Below are 20,331 nucleotides of genomic sequence, written 5' to 3'. Positions count from 1 at the left end.
CTTAATTAAAATTTGTACATACAAGACAAAACAATTATTTTCTACATTTAAAATCATTAAAATTAAGAAATTATTAAGTATATATATAATTATAAAATTATACAATGTAAACTATCCATCAAAATATAATATTACAATCACAAAATATAATGTTATAATATTATATATATAATTATAAAATATTATTATTAAAATACAATATAAAAACAACTGAAAAAAATTGTACTGTACAAAATGATCATCGAGTACGAATAAGAATTGTATTGTGCAAAATGATTATATCAAATATAAATATTATTTGTGAAAATTAATTAAAATAAATAACAAAAATAATATTTTTAAAAGACATAATAATACTTTTTAATAATATTTCGTGTAAAATATCTATTTACAATTAATTTATATATAATATTTATCATAAGTAATTTATATAAATAATAATGAAATTATTTATATAAATATTATGTTAAATATGTTTTTTCATACTAATATTATAAAAAAACATAAATAAAAAACATAAATATTACTTACAATAATATTAAGTACTCGATGGTTATTTTAAGCAATACGATTTTATTTTTATAGTTTGAATATACAATGTTTGATAGACAGCCAACATTCTTTTTAAAAATCTAATTACATAAAGATTTGAATTGCTTAAAATATTATTCAAAATGAAAGATCTTAAAAGTCTGAAAATCTATCTTAAGTCTGAATATTTTTATAAAAAAACTTTTCTTATACATCTATAGAAATCCGCGATAAATTATAATTGCGTTTATTATATCGTATACAATACAGAGAATTTAAAAATATGTACAATTTAGAAACTAAGTTTTTGGTCGAACTGTAAATATAAAACATTGCAAGAGAAATTGAAGATTTATGTATGTTATAAGTAACGTCACCGTCGATGAAACGTTAAATATTCTTATGTGAGTTTCATATAACGAAATGTATGTACAAATTTGAGAGATAAAGAAATTTGTGTACAATACTAAATCATAAATACACTCAAAAAAGTCTAGTAAATCTATAGGAAGTGTAATTTTTTCTACAATGGCAGAAACTACACATCTTGACAAATTACAGCAATTATCACGGAATTCCTTTACATGATATTTTACAATACAAACTTTAATTATAATTGCCTTCATTGAATTAATAAACGAGATTTCTCGGTCTTTATGAGCTCTCTTGTTTTTATAAGGGGGCAAAAAACACTAGATTAATATATGCGAATAATTTTGTCTAGCAATACAAAGAATATATGCTGTAAGAAGAAGAGAACGAAAATGCGAGGAGATAAAGATTAAATGTTGGATAAGTGAATCACGCATAAAGATATTAATTTATTTATTTTAACTTTAATTCTATTAATATAATTTTATTTATACTTGATCCACAATTTATTCAAATATTCATGGCATATAAATATATATTTTACTCATCTCCCTATGTACATATTGTAACTGTATTACAATCATAGACGTATAATATATAGACCGCGCGTTCCCACTCTCTTCTTTGTTTCGGCAACGTCAAATTTTAGAAAGAGAGAGCTTATTTTTATGGTAGTTTCTTCTTTGTCTAATGACACGTGGTGAGGGAAAGAAATCGATCAACACATATGTCAAATGCAGTGGCCATATTAAATTTATGTCCCACTCTTTTGATTGATAGACAGAGAAACTAACACCACGAAAGCATGTTGTCTCCTTCTAAAATTTGTTCAACTTTTTAACCAAACGCGAAGTCTATGTATTCTACGTCTATGATTACAATTTAATGATTCGTATTATAGATAATTTTACGACATATGAATTTTAGTATAAAAATGATGAATCATTGTGTACATTATTATTTACCTACCTTTTTTTCTTTTTTTTCAGTACCAATATTGTGGTGTCGGCCTAGGCGGTTGAAAATTCTGCGCGGAATAATGACTGGCGAAAGTGCCTACCTGATGTGGATGAGCGCCATAGGCGTGAGATTGTAAAGTGGATGGCGGACTCGGGAGATTGACTCTACCGCTGTTGGCGGTAATCGCGAGATTCCATGACGTCGATGTCGCTCCGTGACTGGTCTGTTGTTGCTGTTGTTGTTGTTGTTGTTGTTGTTGTTGTTGTTGTTGTTGCTGCTGCTGCTGAACAGGCGAAACCGAACTGATCGGCAGATCCGACGAAGTCAATTGATCGGAAGCGGAGTTCGAGTTGCCAGAATTCGGCCCCATCATGGTGATGAGAGGACTTGGAGGCGGCAGCTGATGACCACTCGTCTGCTGATAGCTGGACGATGTGGAAGTCGCCTGATGAGTCATGTGAGTCGTCGTAGACGTGGTCGACGGAAGCATCGCGCTAGGATAAGTAACCGCTGGCGGAAAACTGTAAGCCGGAGTCGATCCGATGGACGAAGAGAGCCGTGCCGCGGAATCCGTCGCTAATTGATGAGACATTGGTGCGTGATGAGACGAGTACAGTTCTGAAATTTAATTACGTTCATATTGTCTTTCTTTCTTCTTAATAAAATTATAAGATCAAAAATTATATTATTTCCAAGCTCAAAATCACACTAATATTTAAAGACATGATAAAATATATATTTTATAATCTCTTTTACAAAAATATCTATCAAATATAGTTTAGATTTCTACGTTTCTTGAGAGAAAAGAATTACTATTATATTTAAGTTTACCTTGTCCGGAGGCAAATGCCGCGTCTGACAGACTCTGACCATGAGGATGACCCGGTGGCACTGTCGCTCCATGATGTGGATGAGGCGGTGCTGATGAGGGAATAACGTACGGGGGAGCCGGATATACAGAACTAACATATCCGGTAGTCGAAGAAATATGTTTCCTCAATCTAGCTCTCCTATTGCTGAACCATACCTGAATTCTAGCCTCTGACAGCCTCGTCCTCTGGGCAAGTTCCTCTCTAGTGTAAATATCGGGGTACTGAGTTCTCTCGAAGGCTCGTTCCAGCTCATCTAACTGATGAGCAGTAAAGGTCGTCCTACTCCGGCGCTGTTTTCTCTTCAATTGAATCCCTGGTTCGCTATCGCAGTCGGATCCGGAACTCGTTTTACCTAAAAAAAATTGCATTTTATTAGAAAAATAAATAATAATACTAAATAAATAAATATATATATATGTATACATGTAAAGATTTTTTAATTCGTCACAAAAACCCTTCTCCAACGTTTCAACGTAAAGTTCAAAATTGAAAATCGCATAACTCATCGATTGGAAATCTTTCACAGTTTCAAAACGGAATAAGATCCTGAAATATTTTTTTCGACGGCAAATAATTTGGAAGATAATTGCGTAGAAAGATTAAAATGAGACATTCTATATATAATATACACACATTAGAGTTGTAACAAATATTCGGTGGAATATTTCGGTATTCTGTCTATTTTTTCGGCGTATTTTATCTATTTTTACTATTCGTCCGAATACTGAATATTTTGAAATGTCCAAGGAAATAGTAAATAAGTAATAGCATGACTCCATGAAGGAAATAGTAATAGCATGACTATGAACCTAAAATTCGATATGCGGTTGGGTTGCCAAATATACTATTCGCTGTAACTCTATAATTTTACTATTTCCTTCAATTTGGATATTTAAAAATATTCGTTATTTCGATGAATAGTGGATTAATATTCGAATAATAAAAATATTGTGAATAGAATTGTAGAATACTGAAAAATATTGCGGAATAGTTAGCCAAATATTCGTTGCAACTCAAATACACATATACAATCTTTCATATTATATATCTTATATTTACTTTTCCTTTAATTGAATTTTTATTGAACGTAACTCTATTTTTCATTTCAATTTATATCATAATTTGCACATTGTTTGTTACGATTAGAAACTGCTTCAAACAATACGATATTATAGTTTTAGCGAGCTCAAGGTCGGCGAGAAGATTGCGCGATTAGGCCATGAAATAATTACGAAACACTCATTGCCAGCCATTAGCTTTCGAGCGACAAAGAAATCGCATAAAACAATTATACGTGACGTGATGAACGAGTGACAAAACGCGGTTCGCCTCGTTCGACAAAAACGACCACACTTCCAGCAGCAGTGGGTGGGAAAGGTAGGTGGGTCGAGGGAGATCGTGCGGGTGTAAACATGTTGATCCTAAATCAAGTGTGAAATAAGCACCTGACCCCTAATCCACGCGGTGCTTTTTGACGTTAGCGCGACACATTGGTCCTCTAAAAACAAACTGCGAAGCTACTAACCAATGAGGAGTTATATTTATGAAAATGAACTTTGTCTGATTGCAGATAACGAAAAGTTATGAGAATAATAATGCGTAGCTTAATTTAATTTCAAAAATTTGATTGATTTTGGAGGAATCATATTACGCGAGAAAAATTGCATCTTTTACATTTTTATCTTCTTTTTTTTTAACGTACATTCAAAAAAATGGTCTTGTAACTATAACAATTTTTGTGAGTACGAAAAATTAACTGAAATGTTGATTGTCACACACATAAAAAAATTGTTTCTCTCAAAGATCCAATGGAATGCTTATAATTATTAATATTTAGCGCCTAAATTTATTAGAAGGTATTATTAAAATTTGCTGCTGTAAATTCCACGTATTACATACAATAGCAGATAAAAAAATAGCGATAAATTTTTATTGTTATTTATCGTTATCCCTAGAAATTTATCTATATCAGCAAGGCATTTTTTTGAATGATAGGAAGGCAGATAAACTTCCTAAATTGCAGAGCGCCTATCATATTCGTATAGATGCGTCCAATTATATTTGAGTTCCGGAAATAGAGGCATACCTTCGCGCGCATTTTCTTTCATCGTGCAAGGAACTTGATGCGACGAGCACGTGACGGGCAGACGATGCCCAGGACACGGAGGAGACACTTTTTGCTTCCGCGCTCGGGTACGCGATGCGCGTTGTCGGTTTCGGGGTTCGAGTTTACACGGCCCGCGACTAATCGGGCGACGACGCCTGACGCCGCGACGGGTCGCGTTAATGCAAATTCGACACGGGCTCTATTCCCGGCCCGTCGTCGTGTTCCTTTTCCACCCGCCTCCGCCATCGGATTATTTCGCCTTCTCTCTCCCTTTCCTTCTCTTTCTCCCTCTCCCTTTCTCTTTCTCTTTCTCTTTCTTTCTCTCGTCGAGTTTCACAAATCCACCGACACCTATCCGCATGCGGATGGAAATAGTGTGGACGACGATGTGGTCCAACAGGCTTGATCGTGCCCATGTCCACGTACGATGAACGATCAGAAATAGCCTCGACAATGTGTCGCCACAGGGGCTCGTAGGTAGATGGATAATCACTTCCTTCCGAAATGCGAGGGCGAAATGGTTATTGTTGGAGCGATAGCGAGTAGAGGAATTAATGTCTTCTCTTTGCAGGTAGACGCCTTAAGAATTTTTTGAAAAATGTGAGCAGCATCTTATATTTTTTTTTTCGCCTTGCAGGAATTTGTCGTATTGTGAGTGTACACCACCTTTACCAGACAGTTTATAATTGCATTTCTGTGACAAAGGATCACGTGTATTAGGATGTGGTTAGGATAATGGCAAACGTTCTCTTTAAATGCTAACGACAAGAAACTGCTGCATGCGATGACGTATTTACGTTCTAGTATACCGGTTGCACCAACCTGGCAATTATTTATTCCGCGGCTCTAATACCGGGTTCCGAAAACTTCAAGAATTACCAGTCGGCCGCGAACGCTTAGCTTCGCGAAAGATATAATTTCTTCTCTGATTTTTCAGATTCACGCGCATCGTCGACAAGGGCAACATCCACGAGGGAGAATTAATTTTTATGTATAAATTCCCTTAAAATATTTTACTTTTTTTTTTTAACATTTTGTTTAGTTGGATTAAAGAGCCAATGATTTATCTATTTTTTTACTTATCTATTTTTCTTTTAATTTTCTATTTAATTGTTTATTTTTTGAATTACTTTTGAAGCAATTCATGTATAGATCATTCGTCTATTTTAATAAACAGAATACTGCTACTAGACCGTGTTACAATACGCGAGATTAATCATTCATCTTCCTCGTCCAATTGGCCCTTCGACTTATATCGCATAATGCGTTTCACATATGCGAGAAAAACAATCCGACACGTTTGCCAAACAAAGGCGTCACTTCATCTCGACAGCTTTGGCAACTCGACTCGTACACTTCGCGCGCGAGCATTTAATAGACGGTGTCCCTTTACGGGTTTCTCACCCCTCTGCGAGTGTTGTGTTATTTTTGTCCTGGTTTCTTTATTTTTTTCAACGGGCGCCCAACCGTCACAACGATCGATTTACAGACGCATGAATCCTCCTTCCTCTCTTTCTAACCATAATCTCTTTTATCTTCGCCGACTTGAGGTTTCTCAGACCATAGCATAGATCTACGTCACAGTACACATTTCATTTGTCTTGTCAAGTAAGAAACAAATCTTTTCTCTCTCTCTTCTGCCACTAGCGCCAAATTGGATTTTGTGAAAATTTCTTTAAAATGTTAGATACAGTCGCCACAAATGCTCATTCATTTTCAGATTTTTTACAAAGCTGGCATTCATTTATCATCATCCATCTTGTCGCTTTTCATAACAGTAGGTTCTAAAATAGGTTTTGTACAAAATTTGCCAACTTTGTGTTACTCTATTACTATAAATTCTATTTTCAAAATTTGACATTGTATTCATTCAACATGTCAATATTCTCAAAAAATATACATTTATCGCATCTGAATCTGGGAAATCTCACAGATTTATATTTAAAAGCTTCAATATTAATTTTTAATATTAATTTATTATAAATTTTAAATGTCATTTTCATCGGTACGTATATGAAATGTCTTCAATTTTTTATGCTTTCTCATGCGGCACTTGCCAACAATCGTGCCAAAAATGCCGAAGAAATGCCTGATTCATCCGACTCGTCCTTCATCGACCGTCGATTTTCTCGAGGACGATCGACGTTTATACACGCGAGTGAGGCCAAACATCTCGCGCGTAGCCTCCCGTACACACGTGGGCATGTACCGGGCGGCGAGAAAATTACAGAGCCCGGCCGTGGCGGCTACCGGGGGAGAGGACGATCTGGTGGACGGCGAACCGGTAATTTCCGAGACCGAGAAACGCAGGAGCGGTCGATTAATACGCGAGCATTTAATTTACTCATTCATACCGTTACTCGAGCGAGCGTGGCTCCCACACGGTGGTCCGCCACTGTGTGGGCCAGGTGATGAAGCGTTCCGAGAGGTCCTTTCACTAAACGCAATCGCCCTCGTATTAGTATTCTAGAATTCCAATGAATTTAAACAAATCAATAGTTTGTTGTCTATTTATATATACACCCGATGAAATCACAAAACTATAAAGTGTCACTCAGTTAACAAAGCCATAAATTAAGATTAATGAAACGCATATTGTGTTAAGAAACAACAGACCGGTGTGGTCGTTTGGCGGTAAATTACAAGAATAGGCCACTGGTCTATTCTTTTAAATTTATCCTTTTTTAGACATAGACTATTTTTAGACGTTTTCTCGCAGAAAATTTTCGCAAAAACAAACCTTTTCGGATGTAAATAACAAATTACACGCTGCGAGATTTGTCAAAATCTATGCAAGACAGCAAAATGAAATACGACACGACAGAAAAACGTGTCTGTTCTTACAATACTCTTTTGAAAAATGATTCCAAGCAATTTCGAGTATTCTAAAGGGGTAGTTAACTTTCACAAGTAGAGAGATAAATTCAAAAGACACTCTTCTCGAGATTTTGCTTGCTTGTCTCGCGCGATGCCAATTTTTGCGAAATCTTGCGTATTTCGCGAAAAAAAATGTAAAAAGTGGCTGATTCAATTTTAACAGGCGTCATGTAACGAGCAGCCACGGTCCGCTTATGCGAGCCCCAATGTCGTTATAATCCAATTCCGTGTAAGGATCCTCGGCATCCGGACTGATTCGCCGATTCGCTCAGCGATATCATCAATCTCCGTTAGGATGCGGGACGCGGAAAGAAACCCGGGCAGGAAGAGAGAAAATGAACTCTCCCCTTCGAAAAACTCGCCGCCATTAATGTGGTTGATCGGGAAAATTTTGGCGAAGGTCTCCATCGAGCAATAGTACCACGAAGAATGAATTATTTTTTTGTTTATTCTTTAAAATAGAAATCAGCATCAGATAAGACATCTTGTGTGTAAAGGATTAGAGATATTCGTATCACAGAATGAAATTAATATGAAATTAGTATAAATAAACTGAAATCAATATACTCGTAATGCAAATTGACGTTTAATTCAAATTCGCATTTTCAAAGATTCAATTTTTAAAAAAAACTTGTTCACAATAATACTTACTTAATTAATCATTAATTTAATTGATTCATCGAGGCCGAATCATAAAAAATTATACAAAGCTGTATAAAGTAATGATATTTTTCTCTCCTTTTCCCAAAAATATATCTTTCATATTTGCTGAGATAGAAAGGATCTAGATTATCCATAAATACGCTAGATTTCTGTGTGCAAATGTCACATTAATTAATAATTATTCGTGTTCTATGTCACGTTCTAAGCAGTGTCGAATGAATCTTATTCTTCGTAGAAGCGAAACTGCTATTTTGGAATCTCTCACCGTCGCCAAGTTTGACGTCGTCTTCCGGATCGCGACCCCTGAGTAGCCGAGAAATCGCGGACACACTCGGTGCGCTGGTCCGGTCACAGATACCCTCCTTGATAAGCCGATCCCTAATTTCCCACGAAAACATACCCGGGTTGTCACGTTTGTACTCCTCAATCCTCGCCTCCACTTCTGGCGTAGCCACGCGAGGTTTGCTCCCTCCGATGACACCGGGCCTGATGCTACCCGTCTCCTGATAGCGGTTTAGAATCTTCGACACGCATCCGTGAGAAACCCTTAATTGTCTGCCCTCAATAAGATACGATAATAGATTAATTCAATTCTGACATCGCAGAATTTCTATTTTATTTTAGAAAACTATCATTGAAAGAAGAGAAATTCGGAAAAACTTCCGAGATAAAAAATCCCCCTATCTCTCTTTTTATCAAAAGGGGAAATAATTAATAAAATAAATAATTATAATGTAATGATTCGTAAAAAAATTAAAAGCACATAATTAACTTTCGCCAGAAACTTTCTCCCTTTCCTCTTCTATTTAGGGAAAATGTATTACTATCGCCTACCTCGATATAACGCAAGGTCTGACTCCCGACGCGGCCATCTCGACAATCTTGAGCCGAATGTGATTAGGTAGCGGTCGTCCATTGATGAAGACACCGCCGAGCTGATTTACGCGGCCCTGGCCCGGTATCGATCCTAACTCTGCAAAAAGCAACAACGCTTACATCATCCGTCGTTTTCTCACAACTGAAAAATCTTTCGCATATAATATAATTCGACCGTGATAATAATCGTCGTGTTCTCTGCGAAATCATTTCTCCTTCTTACTCCGATCGCAGAAGCGCGATTGAGAGAAATCGTCCTTCGGACGGCTTTGATTTCCGAACCGACCGGAAGTGATCGAGCGAGGGAACGAGCGGCGATTATTCGAAGGCACATAAAGAGGGTAACCTGGATTTATCGCTGTTACTGCGCTTGATTCAACTTCTTTCTCTCGAAGACGGTAGAAAGAGAGAAAAAAGGAAGGAGAGAGAGAGAGAGAGAGAGAGAGAGATCGGCGCGAAGTAAGAAGAAAGAGAGGGAATTATAAGCGCGGGCGGCTGGAGCGACTATCGATAAGTCCAATAAATCCCGGCGCGGTTTACGACATACAACAATGATAGCGTATAATTTGCTTGGCTTATTTAATTTCGCGTTATACGACGACCATCTCGATTATCGATCTAAAGAAAGAGGGGGCGCTCTAGGAAATAGAGTCGTTGGGATTTACTGCCGGTGATTTACTCCAAGACGCAGCGAGTCTTTAATGCGAACTTTAAATGCGAGATAAGTAATTCGATGCATTATATTAATGTTCCCTGAGATAGGATGCTTGTAATTAATTCGTCGTGGTAAAATGTTTCTATTATTCGAGGCCCTCGAGCGCCGGTATTTTAAGAAAAGAGCTGCACTCGCGTCTCTTACAGTTTCAGAGCGAACGGATTACAATCGCCGAGAGAGTGACCGGCTGTAATGACGAATGAGCTGTAGGATTAGATGGGCAAAAAAGAGACGCGCAATCGCACGTTTAAAGAAAAACTTGCGCTTGCTCTTACGAGACGCGACATAATCGGCGAAAAAAAAGGGACACTCAATGACAATGCAACGAAAAATCCGATCATCCAGGCGAGACGGCGATCAGCGTTTTATCGTAAAGCGATATCTTATTATAGTTACGACACGTGTGTTGTTAACGTAATCGACTTATTAACTATAGATTACGTAATCGATTTATTAACTATGTCTTATAATCGTAAAAATCTATTTAAATCGATGTTTTAAAAAATGCACTTTTATGTAAAAGTGAAGTTGATTTATATATCATGTTTTATTTGTACACCATAATATACCATTGTATATCAGAGCTATATAAAAGAATTTACTCTTCCGTAGATAAAAGAAATAAGAGTAAGAATAGTTTTAATGAAAAAATCGAAACAAAACCAATCATAGATTAGGTTTCAAATAATATTTAATAATATTTATAATATTTATATATTTATATATTTATAATATTTAATTATATTTAATAATAATAATAATAACAATTATATATATATAAAATTATTGCAATATTAATGCTTCTTTAGTCATGAATTTTAATATTGCAAAAATCTAGTAATATTTGAATTAACTTTCAAACAAATATAATAAAATATAATAACAAGATTATAAAGGCACATGATGTAAAAAGTACATTATTTCGATCTTCGGGAAGATGTGCGACACAGTACTGTTTAGTTCATACACAGACATAGAGTCTTTTGTGACCTTATTGTTATTTTTCATTATGTATTATATATTCTCCATTTCAGTTTTAATTCAAGTCCAATTTAAACTTTGATTTCTTGCAATATTAAAATTTATGGTACATGGTCATAAAAACACTAAATGCAAAGACGTTCCAATAAATAAATCTCACTACCAAATATATTATTTAAAACCAAATTCATTATTCATTCCGATCTTTTAATTTGATAATAAAATAGAGATTTTGATTTTTCTCCGTTTTGTAATATTAATATATATAATTATTATTATAAGAAATCTCGGAAATTTTAGTATCTACAAACATATAGTCCGTAGAAATGTAAAGTGGAAAAATCAGAAAATGAAAATTGTAATCATAAAAATGAAAAAAAAATTTTCTATTTTTTCCTTAAAATCTCCTTGGAACTGACAAAAATATAAATATTATTTGCACTAATGATGTAGAGATTAAAGTAATTCCGTGATTTTTAACGCTCTTATTCTTATTGACAAATCGTTTAGATAACTCGCGACAAGAAGGAAGCTGCGAGATGATCGATCATGCAGCTTTCACTTTTCTACTCCGAATGCAAAATGTTATCCTCATAAATAAGACTCATATGAGCAAAACGATTAATTCCCGATAAAATTATTCAATCGCGATTTTTCGCGAGCGCAATAAGAAAGATAATATGCGTTATTGTACTTTCACATTTTGCGCCGATTCGGAAAAAATATGAAAATAAAATGCCGTTATCGTCGAGAGACGAGAAAACGCGGCGAAGTACGGTCGCACGCTTTCGTTTATAATTAAACGCATTTCCGCGTAAGACGAAGGATAGATAAAACATTTTGTCGCGTAAGACAAAGGATAGGTAAACAGGCTTCGACTAATCCCGGTCGGCAAAAAGTACCTGCGGAAAAAGAAAACCGCTATCCGATTGCGCAGAACAGTTGCATAATCGCAGCCATGCATCACCGCGGGTGCAACCGACGTTCACCGAAAAAGCGTTCACCGATGGTGATCGCGTTCATTTCTGCGAAATGAGTTCTGATTTAATTCGATCGTATTCAATTGACAAACGAGTCCACGGAGACTCTATTAACGCCAAGTTTTCAACGTCCTTCAGTTAATGTCAATTTTAATTTAAATCGCGCTTTAGACGAGAATAAACCCCTGCTTTTCGCAAAAAAAGAAAAACTGCAGCGCGACTCATAAATCATTATAATGATAGAATTATAAAGTAAGAAGTCTTACGTTCTATTCACGATAAAGTAATTAACGACCATCATTGAAAACTTTTTTTGCGCTCATTTTACGGAAGCGCATTTGCTCAACTGTTAATTATTTACCGCCATCACATTTACCACCGTGATTTCCGCGAATGCAGACTTTCGCATCTAGTATCCAATTGATAAATCATCAGGCAACCAATTGTTCATGCTAATTACATTCTTCAGAAACACCACGCCCTTGGACAATGATAAATCGCATTATTTAACTTACGTTATTAGATTAATTTACGTATTACGTTTCATTGACAGATATCCTACGGCAACAAAATAGAAAACTTTCTTCGTCCTCACATTTTTTTCATCATTCTTTTTTCTAGTGAATTTGAGGAAAATCACTTGGAATTGACAATGAGTTTAAATTTATGACGACCATAAAGAACTCGAAGAAAACCTCTTCAAATCTTTTATCATTCTTAAGAAAGCAATATATTGAGCAAAAACGTGTGAGTATGTACAAAACTGTCACTTTAATTATAAAGTAAATTTTTATTAAAAAAATAGCTTAGATCGACAGTATAAAATCCAGTGTTTTATTTTTTAATAGCATTAAACTTTTCGAGAAAACTCGAATGATAATCAAACAATACTGAGTGTACTGAATAGAACTGAAGAAAACAAACTGCACAATAAATACATTTTCCTGATTACACAAAAATATATAATAAATATATATGGGATTAATTATATATGGGATTAATTGTAAAAACATTCATAAAAAATGTGCTATTGATATAGAAGATTCAACGATCGGTTCTGTTAATAAAAGATTTTAATAAATTGTATAAAAGTTTTCTTAATATATATATATTGATATATTAATCGATTTATTCAAAATATATTCTCTCATTATTATTATCATTATTTATTCTGTAAAAAATATTAATGAAAAAATATTCATGAAGAAGAAACCTGATGCTGTGCAGATGAGATAGTTGGAAAATGAAGAATCAAAAGATAAAAATGACTTTTTTTCTTTCGTTTACTATTGTTGTTGAGAAAAATACTTCATATAATTTATATCAATACTAATGTTTCGTAAAACATTTCAATCAATTCAAAATAGATATTCTACTCATTAATAAATCGGAAATCGAGATTGAAGAGACGAATAATGTCAATATCTCGCAAATTTTCATGAATCCGTGTAACTTATTACTCCAAAAATTACTCTCTAATAAACTTCCATTAATTTAATCAATTATTTGAAATTTTAAATTCATAATACTAGTTTTGTTCCGGATTAAATGAGAAATTATTAAAACCTATGCATTTATTAAACTTTACCCAAAAATTCATGAGAAAATTTTGTCTACTTCTTGAAGGAAAGAGTAGTGAATCTATCTTTATCTATCTATCTTCATAATTTTTAGCCTTGAGATTAAAAAATATTAACTGATCAATGTTTGTAAATAGATGAAAGATAAAGTGAAGCAATCTGGTCATCAAAATCACTTTGTAAATTCTAAGTTTATAAACAGACGAGTATTATAGTTATCTAGCAACGCGCAACAGACAGACCTTGAAGGGAGTACCCAGTGAAACATGGTCGCATCATCGAAAAGTTTGTGGTAACCATCTCAACCAAGCCGAGCCACCGCGAGGTAGTCCGGATAAGTTCGCTCCGACACCGAATGATGATAAACTTCACTAACGCATTTCACATAGTCCCTCGTAAGGATGACACCGTCGATTCTCCATCCTTCGCGTTAATCTCCCGTTCTATTTATCCCACCTAGTCCCGCGATTCACCCGACGTTCACATAAAAGAAGCATGTAAGCAAACACGAACCATGTATCCATTGAGCATCTGAAACGCGACGGGTTCGCCCGTCATTTAGACAACACATGGGTCGTAGATCATGATTGATTGGAACCATTGATTTATTATCTCCTTGATTTCTCTCCGCAACAGGCTTGATCTTATCTGACGTGACATAAGAAGGCTATACACACTTCAACTTTCGCAAGACGGATCTCTACCGATCGGCTCGCCGATCCCGACTAAACGTCCTGGGGATGGGACGTTGGGGTAACTAACGGCTAGGCAACTCCCACCAGTTACGACACCAGGTAAGTTTTGCCTGTCTGGCGATATTCTGGTTGGGGTACGATGGGCACGAGAAAACCGACAGGGGAGATCAAATCTTGCTTCTTGAATACACTGGTGCTCAACGTTAACCAATCGCGGCACTGCGAGACTTTCCAACACGCCTCCGATTCACGCCCCAACCAGATGGGCAGCTTGGGTAATTTTATTGCCGTGCTTTTATGAGCACGCACCATGCTTACATACCGCGCTCGTTATTCCTTGAGTGTGACCCCGGCAGGTCAAACCTTTTGTTTCTTAGGTCTCACTGCGATCATTGGGGGTCTTTTCTCTTCATTCAATTAATCGCAATCCGAAAGTTAAACGTCCAATAATTTTAGAGGTAAGTAGAGATTATCGAGGTTTTCCTTTAAAAAAAATCCATCATAAATCAAGATAAACCCAAATAATATCGAAAAGTATACTTGTTCGTAACCCCTCGCAATTTTCAACAAAATAATACAACAGAATAACTTTATTAAGGATCTTCTTTATTAATGTCTTGATGTAAATATGTCTGAAATATAAGTTTTTGAATATTCTCAGAGAAAATTTAATATTGAATAAAAAAGGTGAGTTTAACAATAAATTAATAAATTGTGTAAAAATATTGAGCTGAAGAAGTAATAACAGACTTAAACAGCTGACGACTTAATTATAAATGTGGTTCCAACTGTTTTCGGTAAGTTGGACGGTGTGTTTATGAACCGTAATCAAATTTTGCAGGGCAAATCTTTGTTTGTGGAACGCGCAATTAAGGTAATGGGAGAAAACCGTCGTGATCTTCTCGCCGCCAGTTCTGTGCGGCGTCATCGCTTGAGCGCAGATTGTGCGTTTCTTGCGCGTTTTCAAGCTACGTAAAGCGATTTAGCGCAAATCGCTGGCGCGAGGCGCGTGGAGTTTACCTAATCTCCAGTGTCAGCTGTTCACGCATGATTGCGAATTACTCCAGGATTCGCGCTTTTTTTCCTCTCATCCAGGGGGCCTCCATTCCAGAACTATCGGGGAAATGACGATGCACGATTGAAAAGAGGATGCGACACAATAGGCGCGACGGTGATATGAAATAGTGATCGATCGTTGATTTTCCTCAGTAATTAACCGCTTTAAATAATGCGGTACAATCCCGAATTATTTCGGTAACATATTCAGCAATTTATTCATCCGACATCATGGAAATATTCTTTGTGTCTTCTTTTTACGTAAACGCAAATAAAACCTTAATAATACTGATAATTTAATTATAAACGATAAATATAAAGCACACATTTAAAACATTATCTTTTTTACTTTAGTAAAGTCGCTATTGTCTTGCAAAAATTTTAAATTATTAAATTATATTGGATTGAAGAAATTATTTCCGTATATATAATATCTTTCCATAATTATGACCGCTTTAAATAATGCGGTACAATCCCGAATTATTTCAGTAATATATTCAGCAATTTATTCATCCAACATCATGGAAATATTCTTTGTGTCTTCTTTTTACGTAAACGCAAATAAGACCTTAATAATACTGATAATTTAATTACAAACGATAAATATAAAGCACACATTTAAAATATTATCACATTTAAATATTATTAATTTTTATTTTAGTAAAGCCGCAATTGCCTTGCAAAAGGATAAATATAAAGCACACATTTAAAATATTATCTTTTTTATTTTAGTAAAGCCGCAATTGCCTTGCAAAAATTTTAAATTACTAAATTATATTGGATTGAAGAAATTATTTCCGTATATATAATATCTTTCCATAATTTTCACAACAGTTTTATCGTTGTACAACTTCCGGTAAGGTATATTCGACCAGAAATCAATGGATATCCAGTCATATTTACGCGCTATAACGTAAATCAAATATCTCTTCATTCGAGAAGTGAAAATTCTTCCCTATGATTCGTAACCTTGAAACATTCTTTCAGTGGTCCGGTAACGTTACCAAATTGTGAGGGCACGGTCGGAAAGCGAATTCTGTTCGCGGAAGCCCTACGAACATGAAGACATTAAGTTTGTTTTGTCGTTCCCGCGCGACGGGAGGCCTTGACGGTCCTTCTCCGTAAGTTAAGTCCTTATAGTAAAAATATGGTGACAGCTTATCGTCTGCAGCCCCAGCATAGATGGTGGTCCCGAATATTCTAGAATAACGTCGTCAAATAATTTTCTGTTTGGCAAGAAGGCAAGAGAGCGGATAAACCGGACGATAATAAACATTGATGAAGCATCAGTAAGATGGGCTCTATGTCGAGCGAGTTGTTTGCGTCAAAATCGGGTAATATTTTTTTACCCCCGCATTATTTTCTATTCGTTCAAGTTGAAGAATTTTACGGAACGAATCGAAAACTACTGTCAGGAATCGGCTTTTCGTCGCTCCGCAAGTTTTCGGAAACAGTAGATCACTACCTTTATTCATTACCTTTTTCATTTATTCTTCCCTACGACAGAGATGCTTAAATCTTTAAAGACGCAATCAAATGCACCACATACAAGGCTTCCGGAGTAGATGATTGTTTAGGAAGAAAGCAATATCTTCTTACTTATAAGTCATTTAGAAAAAAAATTTCCTCTTCCAAAATGTAATCTTCACTCCGCCTTAAGATGTTAATAGAATTACATTTTATATTAAAAATAGAATCTACGTTAGGCAAAAAATATTAATTAATTCCGAGTATAATCGCTAAAAAATACTCGGTTCGGTTCAATAAATTCGCGTGATAAAAAGGCAGCGTATCGGACGGTCTCGAGTGTGCCGGGACCATGATGACGATCCGAGTATGTAAAAAGGCGATCGGTTGGTACGCGGGCGTGAAAGAGGAACGATATATATCGCTCTCTGATGAGCCAGCGAAAGAAGGGCGGAGGCGAGAAGCCGCAAACAGATGCAAATTGCGCCTCGGGACTCGATCCGCCTACCTGACAACGCGGATAGTAGTGACGTAGACCGTTACGCCGTAAATAATCTACCCCTTCCGAGCATATTCAACCCCTACTTCTTCTTCTTCTCCCATCGCTTCCGTACGCTTCTCTTCCGTCTCTCCGTGTGACAGCGATGCTACTTGGTGGGCGGCTCGATGTGTATAAATAAGGGATCATAAATATGCAGGAACTGTCTTGGACCACATGGCAATATGGTTTAAAAATGACCAGGGAGTAAGCCAATTTAGAAAGTATGTTTGCTCTGGTCAATGCTTGAGGTCAGGACGCTTTTTGTTGAGTCGTATGTATTTGACTTCAATAGGACTTGTTGATTTTTTCTTGCTGATGAATTTCAAGCTAATTTATTTTCAAGAGATTCTTGTTATTTTAGGAATAATTATAATTGTGTAATACTTCGCATAGAAAATAACTAAAAAATTTATGGTTAATCATAAATATACATACAATCAACAAATGATGGAATTGACAGATGATAATATTTGAAAACCGAGACAAAATTGCCGACGTTTTCTAGCGCAACTAGGAAAATCCCGCAAATCATCTTGCATGTGTCGGTTCATTAATAGCCAATTAATTAATCTGTCAGGCAATGTATCTCTCGACTAATCGGTCTTCGTGTAAGTGTCGATTAATCGCGGGATGTATTTTCAATGTGGTTGATAAATAACAAACTTGGAACAAGATTAATCATTTCACTCGCGATGGCGAGCAATCTTGCTGGAAGATTGCAAATTTTTCGCACCTTGCAATTTTTAGATAAATCGTTCCAGGTTGCATCTTTTTACATTCTGACATCTTGTAAAACGATATTATTTATAGTGCGAATTTCGAGACAAAATCACAACAAGATTTTTAATTAGCTCTCAAGACAATATCATGACTAAAATTCTCAGGATTATTGGTTTTTAAAAAAGCTGAAACATTATATGTACATTATATGTACATAAATTAGATAAGAAGAAAAATAAAAATATTTGTATTAATAATTTTAAATATATTATTAATTGTTTCTATTTATATTAATAAATTCATAGAAACAATTAATACAATATATAAAAATAAACAATGTTTATTTTTAAACAAAATTTTACACAATTATTTAGATACATGTGTTATATGCAAGATTATGTTAAATATTATATATTGTAAATATAATATAATGTCTTGTCTTGAATCTTGTACAACCTTAACATGGAAAGAAGAACAAGAATCCAAAACGTTAACCGAAATAATTTTTTTTCTACAGTTAAGGAAATTGAAATTCCAAACTCCTCTCTTTTCATGTTGTCAATATATTAATATTATTTTGTATAAAATATTAATACATATTGAATAGAATGCTTCGAACGCCATTTTTCCAAAAAGAACCTTAGATTAACTGCCTTAGATTAACTGCCTTCCCGACTATTCAAAACCTTGAAAAGAAGAAGATGACAGATCGAAGTATCCGTAACAGAGCATCGGTAGCTGAGGATGCCAATTTTTTGCTTCCAAATAACCTATTCACTTTGAAATTTTTTCACTCCCAATGCATTATATTCTTACGATAATGTTGACAGATTCACAGTAGCGAGACCGCGGGGTTTTTCGAACCCTGAAGTCTAAATGTTGTCAGTAGTTAAATTCCGTTGATAGAAAAAAAACGGATAAAAAAACCCTCGTTCCGTTTATTCCAGCTTGAATTTCTGAAAATAATTTGGAGCTGTATTATAAAATCTTGAAATATTCAAATAAATTCGTAAAACATGTTAGAGAGAAAACTTGTAGTAGAAATAAATTCCCTCTCGCAAAGGATGTTTTCCTCTGTTTTATTAACGTTTAATAACGGTCCACAAGTAGTCCAAATTTTAGAAAAATGGCAATAGAAATAGCGGTACATGTTTTATTAGAGACATATTTTACCTTCATTGAGATGCATGTTCTACATCTATTGAAAAACAATACCGTTAAGAGTGATGAATTGGGCTCAGCTGGAACAAACATGAATAGCTGAATGTTCAATGAATTCCGTTATCAAGGAAAAAAATTTCGAGAGAAAGTTGCTGAAAAATGCATTGCTTTAATAAACGACTTATTTAGCTTATGATAAAATGTGCATTCTAACAACATCACATCATAATTCATTGTTGAATAGTTATCTTTAATAAATTAAAAATTTCATCTCCAAACAATATTTGAATTTCTCCTCTAATCGCAAAAAAATAATTATCGCAATAGAATTGCATATGTTTTAACATTTTTGTTTTACATTTCATGAATTATATAAACACATACATTTATTTCCTAACGAAAGATTGCTTTATTCATTTTATGGAGATAAATGTCGAAAATTATATTTCTTTGTGATTCTTGTTTAAATAATATTCTCTTTTTTATATGCATATTTTACCTATTGTGTAGCAGCAAACGATTCCAGACAACTTAATGCATTTTCTGCGACATTTTTGTTTGTAATAAATGGGAAAGGCAAAAGTCCTAAAGGCCCAAGAAGGAAAAGACCCCACCAGGCTCGCTTATAAATCTCTGCCATTGTCTCGCGAAGAGAGCTTTGAAAAGAATAATAAAAGAATGTAATAAAAGGGTATGATGGGACTATAGAAAAATTGCACCAGCCATAAACTCATCATATCTTGATTTATGATCTATTATTTATTTAGAGCACAGATAAGGATTTGATTAATCATTGCTCATATTTAAATCTAAAAACAATTTTTATGCATTTTACTTTTGAGATTCTTACTTTGTCTTTTGCCACAACTGAATTTTCTAAAAAAAATAAAATTATTGCAAACATTTGTACCAAAATGATGAAACTGGAATGCACTATTTACATTAGTAACTCTCTGTTGTTAAAATAAAAATAATGAATCTTTTTGACATGAAAGAGTTTACGAACTATTGCTGTTGCGAGGCAGACTGTGGACAATTGAGAAGTAACCAGATCTATAGAATCTGTCACGAATACAAATAGACTAAATATGCCAAAATGGCAAAAATATGTCCGAACATTTATCAGTGTCACTGTAACAGAATTCAGAATATTTCGCATCGGGATATATGTTTGACA

At 34.8% G+C, this 20,331-nt stretch overlaps 1 protein-coding gene across 6 annotated transcripts in view; it reads right to left on the bottom strand.

Annotated features, from left to right (window-relative positions):
* Positions 1-755: 755 nt before the first annotated feature.
* The window catches only part of LOC145975109 (protein gooseberry), a 66,785-nt gene continuing 47,209 nt past the window's right edge, over positions 756-20,331 (bottom strand). For 3 of the 6 annotated variants that reach the window (XM_083105274.1, XM_083105275.1, XM_083105276.1), the window contains 4 exons: positions 9,217-9,355; positions 8,648-8,937; positions 2,695-3,087; positions 757-2,481 (listed from right to left, as the gene is read on the bottom strand). In XM_083105274.1, the coding sequence (XP_082961400.1) occupies positions 1,889-2,481; positions 2,695-3,087; positions 8,648-8,937; positions 9,217-9,254 (1,314 nt within the window). In that variant the 5' untranslated portion in view covers positions 9,255-9,355 and the 3' untranslated portion in view covers positions 757-1,888. Of the gene's footprint in view, positions 2,482-2,694; positions 3,088-8,647; positions 8,938-9,216; positions 9,356-13,756; positions 14,246-20,331 lie in introns of those variants that run through there. The other 3 variants (XM_083105273.1, XM_083105272.1, XM_083105271.1) reach the window with 3 other exon arrangements.

Source organism: Camponotus vicinus, unplaced genomic scaffold (assembly GCF_025532165.1).
Source record: "Camponotus vicinus isolate PSW18456_S1 unplaced genomic scaffold, iyCamVici1.0 SCAF_7, whole genome shotgun sequence".
Classification (NCBI taxonomy): domain Eukaryota; kingdom Metazoa; phylum Arthropoda; class Insecta; order Hymenoptera; family Formicidae; genus Camponotus; species Camponotus vicinus.
The sequence above is the reverse complement of the archived record's forward strand: the minus strand, read 5'-3'. Positions and strand labels throughout refer to the sequence as shown.